This window comes from Pristiophorus japonicus, chromosome 26, assembly GCF_044704955.1.
Source record: "Pristiophorus japonicus isolate sPriJap1 chromosome 26, sPriJap1.hap1, whole genome shotgun sequence".
In the NCBI taxonomy this organism is placed as follows: domain Eukaryota; kingdom Metazoa; phylum Chordata; class Chondrichthyes; family Pristiophoridae; genus Pristiophorus; species Pristiophorus japonicus.
In genome coordinates, this window is record NC_092002.1 from 9,171,632 (window position 1) to 9,190,097 (window position 18,466).

The 18,466-nt window shown below is 45.8% G+C and overlaps 1 protein-coding gene across 1 annotated transcript in view; it reads left to right on the forward strand.

Annotated features, from left to right (window-relative positions):
* Positions 1–17,269: 17,269 nt before the first annotated feature.
* The window catches only part of LOC139239075 (neuronal PAS domain-containing protein 3-like), a 304,556-nt gene continuing 303,359 nt past the window's right edge, over positions 17,270–18,466 (forward strand). Inside the window, exon 1 of the mRNA XM_070867588.1 lies at positions 17,270–17,370. Coding sequence (XP_070723689.1) covers positions 17,270–17,370 — 101 coding nt within the window. The remainder of the gene's footprint in view (positions 17,371–18,466) is intronic.

Sequence of the window (18,466 nt, forward strand, 5' to 3'; positions counted from 1 at the left end):
ATTGAAATATTGTGCAAAAATAAGGACGAAATATCTAACTTTAAAATAGGGACTGAATTATTATCTGTCCAAGTCTCCCCTGCCCTCTAACCCCACTTCACCTGAAAAATACCCTTGGCCCTGACTCTGTGTGGAATGCCAAGGAAGATTGACAGGTATTAATAATAAAATGGTAGCACCATTTTCATTTGGGCAGCTGTCATTCTTTCTCAAGGTTACAGTAATGAGTCTGGGAACATGTTAATGTTTGCAGGGTGTCTAATGTTGGAGTAAAATGTTGGAAAGTGTGAGGTCATGCACTTTGGCAGAAAAAAATCAAAGAGCAAATTATTATTTAAATGGAGAAAGATTGCAAAGTGCTGCAGTACAGCGGGACCTGGGGACATTTGTGCATGAAACACAAAAGGTTAGTATGCAGGTACAGCAAGTGATCAGGAAGGCCAATAGAATCTTGGCCTTAAAAGCAGGGCAGTCTTGTTACAGTTATACAAGGTATTGGTGAGGCCACACCTGGAATACTGCGTGCAATTTTGGTTTCCATTTTTACGAAAGGATATACTTGCTTTGGAGGCAGTTCAGAGAAGGTTCACTCGGTTGATTCCAGAGATGAGGGGGTTGACTTATGAGGAAAGGTTGAGTAGGTTGGGCCTCTACTCATTTGGAATTCAGAAGAATGAGAGGTGATCTTATTGAAACGTATAAGATTATGTAGGGGCTTGACAAGGTGGATGCAGAGAGGATGTTTCCACTGGTGCGGGAGACTAGAACTAGAGGGCATAATCTTAGAATAAGGGGCCGCGCATTTAAAACTGAGATGAGGAGAAATTTCTTTTCTGAGGGTTGTAAATCTGTGGAATTCGCTGCCTCAAAGAACTGTGGAAGCTGGGATATTGAATATATTTAAGACAGAAATAGACAGTTTCTTAAATGATAAGAGGTTATGGAGAGTGGGCAGGGAAGTGGACCTGAGTCCATGATCAGATCAGCCATGATCGTATTAAATGGTGGAGCAGGCTCGAGGGGCTGTATGGCCTACTCCTGCTCCTATTTCTTATGTTCTTATGTCCCTGGAATTGTGTCGGTATTTGCAAGAGGTTGCCGGGAGTGTATCAGTATTTACAGGGGTTCCCCGAGAGTGTGTCAGTATTTACAGGGGTTCCCCGAGAATGTGACAGTATTTACAGGGGTCCCCGGGAGTGTGCCAGTATTTACAGGGGGTCCCCGGGAGTGTGTCAGTATTTACAAGGGGTCCCCGGGAGTGTGTCAGTATTTACAGTTGGTTCCCCTGGCGTGTGTCAATATTTACAGGGGGTCCCCGGGAGTGTGTCAGTATTTACAGATGGTTCCCCGGGAGTGTGTGAGTATTTACAGGGGGTCCCCGGCAGTGTGTCGGTATTTACAGGAGGTCCCCGGGAATGTGTCAGTATTTACAGGTCCCCGGAAGTGACAGGCAGTGGAGATCAATGAGAATAGGTCTTATTACTTGTTGAAGTGATTTGGAATCTTTTTAAGGTGCCGATTTCTGCTGTGTATTTTCACTCTTTTCTATTCGTCTTTCAAATTACCAACCTTTTAAATAATGTCAGCCTACTGCTTTTAAATTTTGAGTGTAGTGATTCTCCTTTTATCACTATAAGGACTGTGGTCTTGAAGTGAAATTGTCATGTTCAACTACAGGTAAATTTCAGGTGGCAAATTTTTATCACATCCAGGCCAGACCGGGTAAGGATGGCAGGTTTCATTCCTCAAGAACATTAGTGAACCCGCTGGGCTATAACGGCAACCCAGTAGCTTCACTTTCTCAGCTGTGGCTCAGTGGGCAGCACACTCGCCTCTGAGTCAGAAGGTTGTGGGTTTAAGTCCCACTCCAGGGACTTGAGCACAAAAATCTAGGCTGACATTCCCAGTGTAGTGCCGAGGGAGTGCCACACTGTCGGAGGTGCTGTCTTTCGGGTGAAACGTTAAACCGAGACCCCGTCTGCTCTCAGGTGGACGTAAAAGATCGCATGGCACTATTTCGAAGAAGAGCAGGGGGAGTTTCCCCCGGTGTCCTGGGCCAATATTTATCCCTCAACCATCTTCACTCCATGATCTGGTCATTATCACATTGCTGCTGTGTGTGGGAGCTTGCTGTGCGCAATATGGCTGCCGCGTTTCCCACATTACCACATTTGGTCTGCTTCAAAAAGTACTTCACTTGAACCACTTTGGGACGTCTTGAGGTTGGGAAAGGTGCTATAGAAAGAAAGTAAGACTTGCATTTATATAGCGCCTTTCACGACCACCGGACATCTCAAAGCGCTTTACAACCACGAAGTACTTTTTGGAGTGTGGTCACTGTTGTAATGGGAGAGGCCCGTCATACGGCACAGATCTCGGGTTGAGCCGCGCTCTCCAGAAACGTCCGAGAGGACAGTTTGTGTCTTTGCATTCAAGCAGTTTGTTTCTGAGAAGGAGCTAAGCATTTGGAGGAGAGGGAGGACACAGCGACGAGCGAGCACAAACTTAATCGTGCATCCATTGCCGAGTGAGTGGTGGTGGCAGAGCATTGCAGTGAAGGACGGTCTGCTCTTTATAGTGCACATAGTGGAATGAGGAAACAAGTCCCTACGAGTCCCACAGCAGAACATACCAGAGGGTTCGTTAATCCCAGATGTCAGAAGTTAGAATATTCAATTAGAAAAGTTAATCCACAGCTGCAGGGTGGATGCTGGCACATCTCACACAGCTGTCAAACTCGCGTAGCATTACATCGAGTGTACAGCACAGAAACAGGCCATTCAGGCCAACGGGTCTGTGCCGGGATTTATGCTCCACACCAGCCTCCTCCCACTCCCTCTTCATCTCACCCCATCACCATACCCTTCTATTCCTTTCTCCCTCGTGTGTTTATCCAGCTTCTCCTTAAATGCATCCCTGCTATTCGCCTCAACCACTCCCTGTGGCAGCGAGTTGCACATTCTCACCGCTCTCTGAGTAAAGAAGTTTCTCCTGAATTCCTTATTGGATTGCTTAGTGCCTACCTTATATTGATGGCCTCTATTTCTGGTCTCCCCCACACAAGTGGAAGCATCTTCTCTCTCTGCCACAGTGAGTTCCACATTCTCAAAACTCTGGAAGTCCAGTGAATCTCTGTTTTTCTCAATGGGTCTACGTGGCTCAAAAGTTGCTCCAAATTGCAGTGGTAGGTTCGTGCGTACTTCCGTTTTTTTCCCCAACAAGCGTGATCTCGCGGGCGATTTGATCCAGGCTCGCACAATAGTGAAGGGATGAGACAGAGGTTGTGAAAGGCGGCAAATAAATGCAGGTCTCTCTGCTGTCGATGGCGCTGGTGCTGGACTAGCGCCCCAGAGGTTGAGAGTTCAAATCCCACCACAGTGAGCTGATAAATTAAAACCCATGTTATGGGCTGGCAACAGAAAAAAAATGAATGTATTGTGAGATAAAGCCAGCTGATTCCTTAACGACCTTCAAGGAAGAGAAGCTGTCACTCCCACCTAGTCTGGCCTCTACTCCAATTCCACGTCATATGGTTAGAAGTTTCAAGCCCTCTGAAGTGGCCTAACAAGCCATCCAGTCATGCAAACCACATCCAGAGGTTTTTTTTATTAGTTCCTGGGATGTGGGCATTGCTGGCAAGGCTGGCATTTATTGCCCATCCCTAATTGACCCTTGAGAAGGTGGTGGTGAGCTGTCTTCTTGAACCGCTGCAGTCCGTGTGGTGAAGGTGCTCCCACAGTGCTGTCAGGGAGGGAGTTCCAGGATTTTGACCCAGCGACAATGACGCAATGGCTGATATATTTCCAAGCCAGGATGCTACGTATCTCGGAGGGAAACGTGGAGGTAGGGGTGTCCCATGTGCCTGCTGCCCTTGTCCTTCTAGGCGGTAGAGGTCGCGGGTTTGGGAGGTGCTGCCGAAGAAGCTTTGGCGAGCTGCTGCAGTGCATCTAAAAAATACTTTACACCTTTGCGACAATGTGCTACACCAATGCATGGGCTCCCAATGCTCGCAGGGGCCAATGAGTTGCACAACCCAGTTTATTCACAGGCCTTTGGCAAGGTTGCCAACTATAGTTGGACCTATTCCTGGAGATTCAATCCAATAGGATTACACAGAATGTACAGCTCAGAAACAGGCCATTCGGCCCAACCAGTCCATGCCGGCATTTATGCTCCACCCGAGCCTCCTCCCGTCCTTCATTATTAAAGAAGCCGTAGCAGGACATTTGGAAAAGCAAAATTCAGTCAGGCAGAGTCAGCATGGATTTATGAAGGGGAAGTCATGTTTGACAAATTTGCTGGAGTTCTTTGAGGATGTAACGAGCAGGGTGGATAAAGGGGAACCAGTGGATGTGGTGTATTTGGACTTCCAGAAGGTATTTGACAAGGTGCCATGTAAAAGGTTACTGCACAAGATAAAAGTTCACGGGGTTGGGGGTAATATATTAGCATGGATAGAGGATTGGCTAACTAACAGAAAACAGAGAGGCGGGATAAATGGTTCATTCTCGGATTGGCATTCAGTAACTAGTGGGGTGCCGCAGGGATCAGTGCTGGGACCTCAACTATTTACAATCTATAGTAACGACTTGGAAGAAGGGACTGAGTTTAACATAACCAAGTTTGCTGACGATACAAAGATGGGAGGAAAAGCAATGTGTGAGGAGGACACAAAAAATCTGCAAAAAGACATAGACAGGCTAAGTGAGTGGGCAAAAATTTTGCAGATGGAGTATAATGTTGGAAAGTGTGAGGTCATGCACTTTGGCAGAAAAAAATCAAAGAGCAAGTTATTATTTAAATGGAGAAAGATTGCAAAGTGCGCAGCGGGACCTGGGGGTACTTGTGCATGAAACAAAAAAGGATAGTATGCAGGTACAGCAAGTGATCAGGCAGGCCAATGGTATCTTGGCCTTTATTGCAAAGGAGATGGAGTATAAAAGCAGGGAAGTCTTGCTACAGCTATACAAGATATTGGTGAGGCCACAGCTGACTACTGCGTGCAGTTTTGGTTTCCATATTTACGAAAGAATATACTTGCTTTGGAGACAGTTCAGAGAAGGTTCACTAGGTTGATTCTGGGGATGAGGGGGTTGACTTATGAGGAAAGGTTGAGTATGCTGGGCCTCTACTCATTAGAATTCAGAAGAATGAGAGCTGATCTTATCGAAACGTATAAGATTATGAGGGGGCTTGACAAGGTGGATGCAGAGAGGATGTTTCCACTGATGGGGGAGACTAGAACTAGAGGGCATGATCTTAGAATAAGTGGCCACCAATTTAATACAGAGATGAGGAGAAATTTCTTCTCTGAGGGTTGTAAATCTGTGGAATTCGCTGCCTCAGAGAGCTGTGGAAGCTGGGACATTGAATGAATTTAAAAGACAGAAATAGACAGTTTCTTAAATGATAAGGGAATAAGGGGGCGGGCAGGCAAGTGGACCTGAGTCCATGATCAGATCAACCATGATCGTATTAAATGGCGGGCAGGCTCGAGGGGGCCGTATGGCCGACTTCTGTTCCTATTTCTTATGTTCTTATTGTGATATCTTCACAGAGCACAGCATACACAGCTTCTAACATGGCAGGCAGCTCTCTCAGAAGCCTCCGGAAATCTGCCTGGTTCTGTTTATTATTAACCCTGCACTTGCAGTACACAATACGTCCACATCCACAGTGTGGCGCTACAAACATTACAAGCTTACAGACATTACACTTCTCCCTCCTTAATGAAGAAGCCATCATAACAAACATCATACATAACTTTCATGTTTATACATAACACAGGATATAAACTTTTTTTTTCCATATTTACAAATTTAACTTTACCACTTGTTTACTGTTTCGAAGAGGATACCTTCGCTCTCTAACAGAACCTTCCAAACATGGTGTCGATTTCACACTCATTCGAGGCTCATCCTGAGGAACGTTTTCCTCCACGGAATTTCCTTGATTTTCCTCCACGGAATTTCCTTGATTTTCCTCCACGGAATTTCCTTGATTTTCTTTTGAACTCACTCTAACTTCAGGCTCTTTGTTTTCCTGACTCGGACTCAGACTTTCATTCTGATTCTCTCCTGGATTTGTTTCTAGTACATTGGATTTAGGGTTTGCTACTGGTGTATCAAAACTATCTGATGAGTCAGAAATAATTGAATCATTCCCACCTTTCAACTCCTTCCATGTCTATAGGTAAAATATGATCAATATGAACAAACCTAACCTGTCCATTATCAAACATCTTTACCAAATATGTGCGAGGACCACATATCTTCACCACTCTTCCAGGTAACCACTTTAACCATTTATGGTGATGGTTCTTCACTCTCACCTTCTGGTTTAATTTCACACTTCTCTCTTTTACTTTACCTCTATCATGATTCTCTTTCTGTCTTAATTGTGTCTCTTCTATGGACTGTGCCAAATTTGGCTTTAACAATGAGAATCTGGTTCGTGGCTGTCGTTTGAGAAACAACTCTGCTGGTGTTCTACCAGTAGTTGTATGAGGAGTATTTTGATTGTAATCAAAAAATTTGCCAATTCGTGATCCAATGTCAACTGTCGTTTCCTTGGATTTGGAACTAACATTTGTTTTATGAGGGCACGTTTTACAATTTGTACAGTGTGCTCTGCTGCACCATTCGAAGCAGGATGATATGGTGGAACCTTGGTATGTTTCACACCATTTTTGCTCGTGAATTGTGCAAATTCTTCTCAACTAAATTGTGGTCCATTATCCAAAACAATCTCTTCAGGGAGGCCAAATGAAGAAAATAATTTTTGTAAAATGTCCAATGTTTTACTTGTTGTTATTTTCCACATTGGAAACACCTCACCTCACTTCGAATGGCTATCAATCACAATGAACAATTGTTGTCCTTCTAACTCAGCAAAATCAATATGTAGCCTTTGCCACACCCTGGGAGGCCATTTCCATGACTGTAATGGTACTGGTGGTGGTTGCTTGCTTACTGATTGACAGGTCACACACTGACTTACGATGTACTCTATATCTTTATCAAGACCTGGCCACCATAAATAACTGCGTGCAAAACTCTTGGTCAAGCACATTCCCAGGTGCTGGTCATGGAGGTCTCCTAATAATTTGGACCTGAATTTATTTGGTATAACCACTCTTGCACCCCACATGATACAATCTTTATCGACTGATAATTCATTCCTATGAATGAAGAATAGATGTGTATCTTTGTCTGTTACCTGGTTTGGCCATCCATTTGCAATATACTCATACACCTTTGACATCACTGGGTCACGTTTGGTTGCTCTACCAATCTCTTCAGCTGTGACTGGCAGTTCATCAATGTATGAAAAATAAAACACTTCTTCCCTATCGGGTGTAACTTGTGATGGGGAAAGCAATCTAGACATTGCATCAGCGTTACTGTGATCAGCTGATCATCTGTATTCAATATCATATGTATATGCTGACAATCAAAGCCCATCTCTGCATTCAGACTGCAGCTTATGTTGGAACTGGGGACTTTGGATGGAGGATTGCTGTTAGGGGCTTATGGTCCATAACAATGGTAAATTTACGATCATACAAGTATTTGTGAAACATCTTGACCCCAAAAATTAATGCCAAAGCTTCGCTTTCAAGTTGCGCATAATTACTCTCACTGGCACTGAGAGTGCGTGAAGCAAAAGCAATTGGTCTCTCCTCCCTACTATGTGAAACATGAGAGATCACTGCCCCAACTTCAAATGGAGAGGCATCACATGCTAGCTTAATCTCCTTAGATATGTCATAGTGAACTAACATGGTGCTCTCTACCAATTTGCTTTTACACTCCTTGAATGCTGTATTGCATTCTTTTGACCATAGAAACATAGAAAATAGGTGAAGGAGTAGGCCATTCGGCCCTTCGAGCCTGCACCACCATTCAATGAGTTCATGGCTGAACATGCAACTTCAGTACCCCATTCCTGCTTTCGCGCCATACCCCTTGATCCCCCTAGTAGTAAGGACTACATCTAACTCCTTTTTGAATATATTTAGTGAATTGGCCTCAACAACTTTCTGTGGTAGAGAATTCCACAGGTTCACCACTCGTTGGGTGAAGAAGTTTATCCTCATCTCGGTCCGAAATGGCTTGCCCCTTATCCTGAGACTGTGACCCCTGGTTCTGGACTTCCCCAACATTGGGAACATTCTTCCTGCATCTAACCTGTCTAAACCCATCAGAATTTTAAACGTTTCTATGAGATCCCCTCTCATTCTTCTGAACTCCAGTGAATACAAGCCCATTTGATCCAGTCTTTCTTGATATGTCAGTCCCGCCACCCCGGGAATCAGTCTGGTGAATCTTCGCTGCACTCCCTCAATAGCAAGAATGTCCTTCCTCAAGTTAGGAGATCAAAACTGTACATAATACTCCAGGTGTGGCCTCACCAAGGCCCTGTACAACTGTAGTAACACCTCCCTGCCCCTGTACTCAAATCCCCTCGCTATGGAGGCCAACATGTCATTTGCTTTCTTAACCGCCTGCTGTACCTGCATGCCAACCTTCAATGACTGATGTACCATGACACCCAGGTCTCGTTGCACCTCCCCTTTTCCTAATCTGTCACCATTCAGATAATAGTCTGTCTCTCTGTTTTTACCACCAAAGTGGATAACCTCACATTTATCCACATTATACTTCATCTGCCATGCATTTGCCCACTCACCTAACCTATCCAAGTCACTCTGCAGCGTCATAGCATCCTCCTCGCAGCTCACACTGCCACCCAACTTAGTGTCATCCGCAAATTTGGAGATACTACATTTAATGCCCTCGTCTAAATCATTAATGTACAATGTAAACAGCTGGGGCCCCAGCACAGAACCTTGCGGTACCCCACTAGTCACTGCCTGCCATTCTGAAAAGCACCCATTTACTCCTAATCTTTGCTTCCTGTCTGACAACCAGTTCTCAATCCACGTCAGCACACTACCCCCAATCCCATATTCTTTAACTTTGCATGTTAATCTTTTGTGTGGGACCTTGTCGAAAGCCTTCTGAAAGTCCAAATACACCACATGAACTGGTTCTCCCTTGTCCACCCTGCTGGAAACATCCTCAAAAAATTCCAGAAGATTTGTCAAGCATGATTTCTCTTTCACAAATCCATGCTGACTTGGACCTATCATGTCACCTCTTTCCAAATGAGCTGCTATGAAATCCTTAATAATTGATTCCATCATTTTACCCATTACCGATGTCAGGCTGATAGGTCTATAATTCCCTGTTTTCTCTCTCCCTCCTTTTTTAAAAAGTGGGGTTACATTGGCTACCCTCCAATCCATAGGAACTGATCCAGAGTCTATGGAATGTTGGAAAATGACTGTCAATGCATCCGCTATTTCCAAGGCCACCTCCTTAAGTACTCTGGGATGCAGTCCATCAGGCCCTGGGGATTTATCGGCCTTCAATCTCATTAATTTCCCCAACACAATTTCCTGACTAATAAGGATTTCCCGCAGTTCCTTCTTCTTACTAGACCCTCTGACCCCTTTTATATCCGGAAGGTTGTTTGTGTCCTCCTTAGTGAATACCGAACCAAAGTATTTGTTCAATTGGTTTGCCATTTCTTTGTTGCCCGTTATGACTTCCCCTGATTCTGACTGCAGGGGACCTACGTTTGTCTTTACTGACCTTTTTCTCTTTACATATCTAGAAGCTTTTGCAGTCCGTCTTAATGTTCCCTGCAAGCTTCCTCTCGTACTCTATTTTCCCTGCCCTAATCAAACCCTTTGTCCTCCTCTGCTGAGTTCTAAATTTCTCCCAGTCCCCGGGCTCGCTGCTATTTCTGGCCAATTTGTATGCCACTTCCTTGGCTTTAATACTATCCCTGATTTCCTTTGATAGCTACGGTTGAGCCACCTTGCCTTTTTTATTTTTACGCCAGACAGGGATGTACAATTGTTGTAGTTCATCCATGCGGTCTCTAATTGTCTGCCATTGCCCATCCACTGTCAACCCCTTAAGTATCATTCGCCAATCTATCCTATCCAATTCACGCCTCATACCTTCAAAGTTACCCTTCTTTAAGTTCTGGACCATGGTCTCTGAATTAACTGTTTCATTCTCCATCCTGATCTAGAATTCCACCATATTATGGTCACTCTTCCCCAAGGGGCCTCGCACAATGAGATTGCTAATTAATCCTCCCTCATTACACAACAGTCTAAGATGGCCTCCCCCCTAGTTGGTTCCTTGATATATTGGTCCACTGCCAATGGACCTGTTTTTTCAAAAGTTCATTCAGTGGATGTAATACTGTAGCCAAATTTGGTAGGAACTTCCCATAATAGTTCAAAAGATCCAAGAATGAACGAAGTTCAGTGACATTCCGGAGTGAGTGCATTTCTAATTGCATCCAATTTTTCCATGGTTGGATGTAAACCATCTTTGTCTACTCTGTACCCTAAGTATTCCACTGAGTTTTTAAATAACTCACACTTAGGAGCAGACACTCGTTCTCTGTGCTTCTCTAGCCGTTCGTTCAATATGTTATTATGAATTTGCCTATTTGGTGCTGCAATTAGTATGTCATCCAAATAACATACTATCCCTTCAATACCTTGCAAAATCTGGTTCATCGCCCCTTGAAATATGGCAGGGGTGGAAGACACTCCAGACCGTCGCCTATTAAATTGATATAGGCCTAAATGAGTATTTATAGTCAAACATGACTTGGACTCCTCATCTAGTTCAAGCTGTAAGTAGGCATTCGTAAGATCCAATTTTGAGAAGATCTGACCACCTGTCAGTGTTATGAACAAATCATCTATATTCGGCAATGTATTGGGGACATTACCCTCTACAACCTGGTTTACGGTTACTTTATAATCACCACACAATCTTACCTTACCATCGGACTTAGGTACAACAACAATGGGTGTAGCCCAATTACATCGATCTATCTTACAAATAATGTTCTCAATCTCTAGTCTTTTGAGTTCTTGCTCAACTTTCTCCTTGAGTGCATATGGTACGGAACGTGGCTTGTAGTAAACTGATCTAGCATCCTTCTGTACCCTGACACTCGCCTTGAAGCCTTGGATCGGACTGCCCGTTTCGCAGAACACCTTCGGATACTTCTTGATAACCTCATCCATTGATGAAAATCTCTCTTCCACACAGAAAATCTTACTCCAATCCAGCTTCAGTGAGCTCAACCAATTTCTTCCTAGTAAGGAAGACTTGTCTCCTTTCACGCCTCTTAGAGGCAAGTTCTGAAATTTATCTTTCTATTTCACCGGTACAGTGATACAGCCTACTACAGGAATTTTCTCTCCCAAGTAGCCTCGCAGCTCTATCTTGGCTTTCTCCAGTTGAAAATCACGCAATTTGTCGAGGTACAGCGACTCCGGTACTACACTCACGGATGCACCTGTGTCAATTTCCATTGGTATCTTGAATCCTGCAACATCTATGTGGATTTTGATGCTTTCCAAATCGCTGTCCGTTGACCTCATGCTCCTGATGACGTGTAACTCTAACATCTCCTCGTCCTGTTGCTGTTGTTCCATGTTATGTAATCTCTTGGGATTTCTACTCATAGCTTTGAACACTGGACTCATAGCTTTAAAAACTGGTTTACCCTTCAGTCGGCATGCCTTCGCAAGATGCCCAGTCTTTCTGCAGAAGAAACACTCTGCCTTCACGTATGGATAACTTTGAGCAATGTGTTCTCCCAGGCACCTATAGCACGACTTCGATGCTCTGTTAGAATTTCTAGTTTCTGAGACTTTGGGCCCCCACCATCTTTTACTTTGAACCTGCAGGTGATTTACCTCGGTTGACTGACGACCGTAATTATTGTCTACTTCTTGGGAATATTGTTCGGCCATGCCCATCGACCTCGCTGTCTGACAAGCAATCTCAAAAGTCAAGTCATCCGTCGTCAATAACTTCCTTCTGATCGCATCATTTTTCACCCCACAAACAAAATGATCCTTTAATGCTCGGTTTTGAAAGTTTCCAAAATTACAGTGCATCGATAGCTTTTTTAATGCTACGATGTAATCACTGATACTTTGATCAGCTTTTTGATTCCGAATCCCGAAACGATAGCTTTCAGCAATTTCTAACGGTTTGGGGTTATCGTGCTGCTCCAGCTTCGTTAAAATCTCTTTAAGCGTTGTGTCCTTTGGCTCGTCAGGCACAAGCAGATTTACAAGGGTTTTGTATAATGTCGGATCCTCCACCGATAAGAAGATCGCTTTCTTACGTTCCAACACAGCCCGGTTCTAGACTGCATTGTCTGGAACTTTGATTATGTTATTTGTAGTGAAATACATTTCTAGCCGATCCACATACGCTTTAACACGTTCCCGGTCGTGTCTTTATTCCCCCAAATGTCCGATTACACCTGCCATTTTAATCTCTAGCTGTTCGCAATATGTGCTGTATTTTACCTCGGATTTTTGTAGCTTTTTTTCCAAAGACAGAAACTACCAAAGTGTCTCTGTCGGCTGGCTGAATCCTTCACGAACAAAACTTAAGCTTTAAATCATCCGAAAAATCCCATCTCGCTGCCAACTGTGATATCTTCACAGGGCACAGCATGCACAGCTTCTAACATAGCAGGCAGCTCTCTCGGAAGCCTCCGGAAATCTGCCTGGTTCTGTTTATTATTAACCCTGCACTTGCAGTACACAATACATCCACATCCACAGTGTGGAGCTACAAACATTACATTTATGTTCCTCGTCTAACCCTACCAGCATAACCCTCTATTTCTTTCTCCCTCACCTGCTTGTCGAGCTTCCTCTTAATCTCTCACCACCAACTGCCCCGCCCCCACAATTCCGCCATTGCTCTCCTGACATGTCGATCCTCGTGAAGCCCCGCCTTCCTATGGCCAATTGGGAAGCAATCAGACTCTTGGTTACCAGTTTGGATGATTGTTGACTGTCATTCAACTAACTAATTGACGGAAGTGTTCAAAGGAAATGACAAACACCCATTTTGTTCAACGACCCTCTGATTTCCCCCTCCGCATCTGCTCGGAGCAGTGGCCTGCACCCCACCCCCCTCCCCCGGAGGTTAATCTTCAATTCCTGGAGACTCCGGGGCGATTCTGGAGAGTTGGCAACCCTAGTCTTTGGTGTCACACCAACGCTCAGTGTTATCTAAACTGATTGATGCTGGGCAGAATCTCCGGTGCCTTTAGCGGGGGAGGGCACAGGGACTGAAGGAGACTCAAGTTAGTGAGGCTGGGTTGGCAGCTCAGTCCTGACACTGGATTACAGAAGATATAATTTGTAAGCAGCAGTGTCAGCCATGGATCAGTGGGCAGCACCCTCGCCTCTGAGTCAGAAGGTCGCGGGTTCAAGTCCCGCTCCAGAGACTTCAGCACATACATCTAGGCTGACACTCCCAGTGCAGTGCTGAGGGAGTGCCGCACTGTCGGAGGTGCCGCCTTGCGGATGAGACGTTAAACCGAGGCCCCATCTGCCCTCTCATGTGGAACAGGGAAGTTATCCTCGGTGTCCTGGGGACAATATTTATCCCTCAATCAACATAATAAAAACAGATTATCCGGTCATTATCACATTGCTGTTTGTGGGAGCTTGCTGTGCACAAACTGGCTGCCGCGTTTCCCACATTACAACAGTGACTGCATTTCAAAAGGTACTTCATTGACTGTAAAGTGCATTGAGACATCCAGTGGCGCTATATAAATGCAATTCTTTCTTTCGACATCTGCACGAGCCTACCTATATCCAATGAAGACATGAGGTATGGTATAGTATTTAGAATGTACAGCACAGAAACAGGCCATTCTGCCCTACAGGCCCATGTCGGTCTTTATGCTCCACACGAGCCATAAATATTGGCCCAGGACACCAGGGCGAACTCCCCTTCTCTTAGAAATAGTGCCGTGGGATCTTTTACATCCACCTGAGAGAGCAGACGGGGCCTCGGTTTAACGTCTCATCCAAAAGACGGCACCTCCGACAGTGCGGCACTCCCTCAGCACTGCACTGGGAGTATCAGCCTGGATTTTGTGCTCAAGTCTCTGGAGTGGGACTTGAACCCTCAACCTTCTGATTCCGAGGCGAGAGTGCTGCCCACTGAGCCATAGCTGACACCGTGGTATGGTGTTAAGGTAACAGGCTTGCCCAGTTTTGGGTAGTTTGGAGAGGAAGCAATGCATAGGCGGGAATCATGCGGAGAGCAGGTCAGATGAAATGTCAGTGATGGTGTGTGAGTGAGTCTGTTGTGCGTGTATTTGAGACTGCGCGCGTGTACGTCCCGGTCCAAAACAGAAGGCGCAGTGGCAGAGTGCGTGACGTTAACAGTTATTTCACCCGATGGATGTAAAAGATCCCAAAGTACTATTCAGAGGAAAGTAGGAGACTCGTGACAGTGGCCCGGCCAACATTCCTCCCTCGAGCAACACCACCAAAACAGGTCAACTGGTCATTCATCTCATTGCTGTTTTTTGGGATCTTGCTGTGCACGAAGTGTCTGCCTGCATAACAACAATGAATGCATTTCATGAGTAATCCATTGGCTGGGAGGTACTCTGGGAGGATGCTCTTCTTTTCATTCACTCTTTTGCTCTCTCTCTCTTTTTCGTTTTTGTTTTTTTTGCTCTCTCTTGTTCTTTTTTTCCTCTCTCTCTTTTTCTTTCCCTCTCTCTATCTCCTTTTCTCGCTCTCTCCCTCTCGCTCTCTATATCTCTATCTCTATCTCTGTATCTCTATCTCTCCCGATAGCTATATCTCTGTATCTCTCTATATATATCTCTCCATATCTCTCTATCTCTCTTTCCCTCTCTCTATCTCCCTCTCCCTCTCTATATCTATCTCTCTCTATCTTTCTCTCTCTCTCTCTCTCTCTCTCTCTCTATCTTTCTCTCGATCTCTATCTCTATATCTCTTTATCTCTCTGTCTCTATCTCTACCTCTCTCTGTATCTATCTATCTCCCTCTCTACCTCTCTCTCAACCTCTCTATCTCTCTCTACCTCTCTATCTCTCTCTACCTCTCTATCTCTCTCTACCTCTCTATCTCTCTCTATCTCTCTCTACCTCTCTCTACCTCTCTATCTCTCTCTACCTCTCTCTACCTCTATTTCTCTCTCTACACCTCTAGCTCTCTACCTCTCTATCTCTCTTCCTCTCTCTCTCTCTTCCTCTCTCTCTCTCTTCCTCTCTCTCTCTTTCTCTCTCTCTCGCTACCTGTCTCTCTCTCTCTCTATCTCTATCTCTCTATCTCTCTACTTCTCTATCTCTCGCTCTACCTCTCTCTCTCTCTATCTATCTCTCTCTCTCTCTCTCTATCTATCTCTCTCTCTCTCTCTCTCTCTCCCTCTCTCTCTCTGTCTCTGTCTCTGTCTCTATCTCTCTCTCTCTATCTATCGATCTCTCGATCTCTCTACTTCTCTCTCTCTCTACCTCTCTCTCTCTCTACCTCTCGCTCTCTCTCTCTCTCTCTCGCTCTCTCTCTCTCTCTTTAACTACAAGCAGGATAAGACTGGGACAGGGAGCGGGTTTTGATGTCTGAGTTGCAGTTGCTGCTGCTGAAGATTCAATGAAAGCCTCAGTGACTAACGGATCCAGCCATGAGAAGCAGAAATAAGTTATGTTTTAGAAACACAGATCTGCTGTGCTATTTGCCTCTTCGAAAACTGGGCACGTGACCTCAGCCAGCAACCACTGCACAAACAACACTGACCATTTAATTTCCCTTCGGGTCGGAAGAGGTGTCAATACGTTATTCCCTCCTCTTGTTCCTTTGTTAAGGCAGCTTCTTGACCCATGCCCTCTAGTGAGAAGGGGTTGTAGCATCAACTAGACTCTGACTGTTTCTGTGACAACCACAACCAACACGGCTGTTCTTCAGCCAATAGAAGAGGCTAGTCACAGTGGGAAATTTATGGGCAGTACCCACCTTCTAGTTATGTCTAAAGCGACAGGTCTTCCAATGGCCTCCACGAGCAAGCCGGGACCTGCCAATGCTTGTGAGCTTCCGACCACACACGCGTGCCATCACAAGACCATCTATTTCCACCTCCAGAACATCGCCCAACTCCACCCCTTCCTCAGCTCACCCGCTGCTCAACCCCTCATCCATGCCTTTGTTACCTCTTGACTTGACTATTCCAACGCACTCCTGGCCGGCCTCCCACGTTCTACCCTCCGTAAACTTGAGCTCATCCAAAACTCTGCTGCCCCGTGTCCTAACTCGCACCAAGTCCCGTTCACCCATCACCCCCTGTGCTCGCCGACCTACATTGGCTCACGATTAAGCAATGCCTGGATTTTAAAATTCTCATCCTTGTTTACAAATCCCTCCATGGCCTCTCTCCCTCCCTATCTCTGTAATCTCCTCCAGCCCCACAATCCCCGAGATCTCTGCGCTCCTCTAATTCTGCCCTTTTGAGCATCCCTGAGTATAATCGCCCCACCATTGGCGCCCGGGCCTTCTGCTTCCTTGGCCCCAAGCTCTCTCTCTAAACCTCTCTACCTCTCTTCTTTAAGAGGCTCCTTGAAACCTTTTGGTCATCTGTCCTAATATCTCCTTATGTGGCTCGATGTCAAATTTTGATTTATGATGCTCCTGTGAAGCGCCTTGGGACATTTTGCTACGTTAAAGGTGCTATATAAATGCAAGTTTTTGTTGGCGTATTCAAGTGTCCAGCGTTCCCGAGATTTCCCTATACTTTCTTCCAAGGGCATTGACCCTATCCAACTGGCCAATGGTTGTGTGGACCCAGACGGTGATTGATGATGGGCAATGAGGCATCACAAGTGGGCCTGATCTCATTTGACGTGCATTTTCCAGCAGGGGTTAACAGTCAGGTGGAGAGTGGCATCCAGGCTGAACTTGCCCTCTCCCAATCCCTACGCTATCCTGGCGGTGTCGAGGCCAATTGTAGCCCCCTAACTGCTGAGATTGGCCAATTCAGCACCTGGGATCTTCCTAGCCTGTGTGACTCAGTTCTACATTGGGCAGTCTACATAGCAACTGTGGGAGCATTGGGCTTGGGACTTTGAGCCCACTATGCCAAAGCTATCATGAGCGAATAACTTGCTCACTGCTGTAGTGGTCATTTCTGGAAGGTAGTAAACGATAAGGCGGGACTATGCAATAAGCACGAGAAACGAGATTGATTGTGTCAAATCCGAATCTTCATTTTCTTCTCTTGCCCCTCTTTTTAGGAGGTCACGGTCATCTCAAGAAGCCAGCCAATCAGACACTCTGTAGGGATGCTGTAAAGCCAGGTGACTCTGGGAAGGTGGCTGAATGTTAAAGATGGCAACCCAATACAACAATGAACTGAAATGTGTTAGCGTAGAGTGGGACTTTCTTCAAGGACTGCTCGTAAAGAACCAACCAGTCCCTTGGTAAGATTCGCGTGGCTTCACGGTGACCATGGAACTCCTAGTTGAATGGGATTTGTGGGTGGGGGGGGGGGAAGAGTTTGGGGGTTGTGGTGAGGGGGTGGGGGAGTGTGGGGGGCTGTGGTGAGGGGGGGTGTGGGGAGGGGGGTGTGTGGGGGGGGGGAGAGGGGAGGGGAGAGGAGAGTGCAGGGGGTGTGTGGTGAGGGGGGAGGGGAGTGCGGGGGGAGGGGGTGTGTGGGGAGGGGTGAGTGCGGGGGGTGTGGTGAGGAAGGGGTGGGCTTTCTTTCTCCAACCAGTTGAGTGAAACCAATCCATTGATCATCCATCATCATCGCCTGCTACAGGAGACCAGTGTCCAGTTCCTTAAATAGCTTAAGCTACTGCTCCCAGAAGTCAGCCTGGTGCCAAATCATGACACCGCAACAGGATGTTGGTCTCGGAAGGGTCAAAAGTAAAAAGGATGTTAAGGGGCCTTAATAGAGTAAGGTATTTAATTCTATGCGTGAAATTGCTAACATTTACTTTTTATCTTTGACCCTGCCTCAGCTCTTCTGCTGCTGAAACCCTCACACACGCCTTTGTTACCTCTAGACTAGACTATTCCGATGCTCTCCTGGCTGACCTTGCACCTTGTACTCTCTCTCAACTTTAGCTCATCCAAAACTTGGCTGCCCGCACTGAGTGCTGCTCACCCATCATCCCCTGTGCTCGCTGACTGACATTGGCTCCCGGCTAAGCAATGCCTCGATTTCAAAATTCTCATCCTTGTTTTCAAATCCCCTCCATGGCCCCTCGCCCCCACCCCCCCTCCCAACCTCCTTCAGTCCTACAACCCTCCAAGATCTCTGCGCTCCTCCAATTCTGGCCTCTGGCGCATCCACGATTTCCATCGCTCCACCATTGGTGGCCATGCCTTCATCTGCCTGGGCCCCAAGCTCTGGAATCTCCCTAAACCTCTACGTCTCTCTCCTCCTTTAAAACCTACTTCTTTACCTGGCCTAATAGCCCCATTTTGAGGCTCGTTGTCAAATTGTGTTTGACAAGCGCCTTTGGGGCACTTTACCAAGGTGCTACATAAAGGTGTTGTTCTAATGTGCAA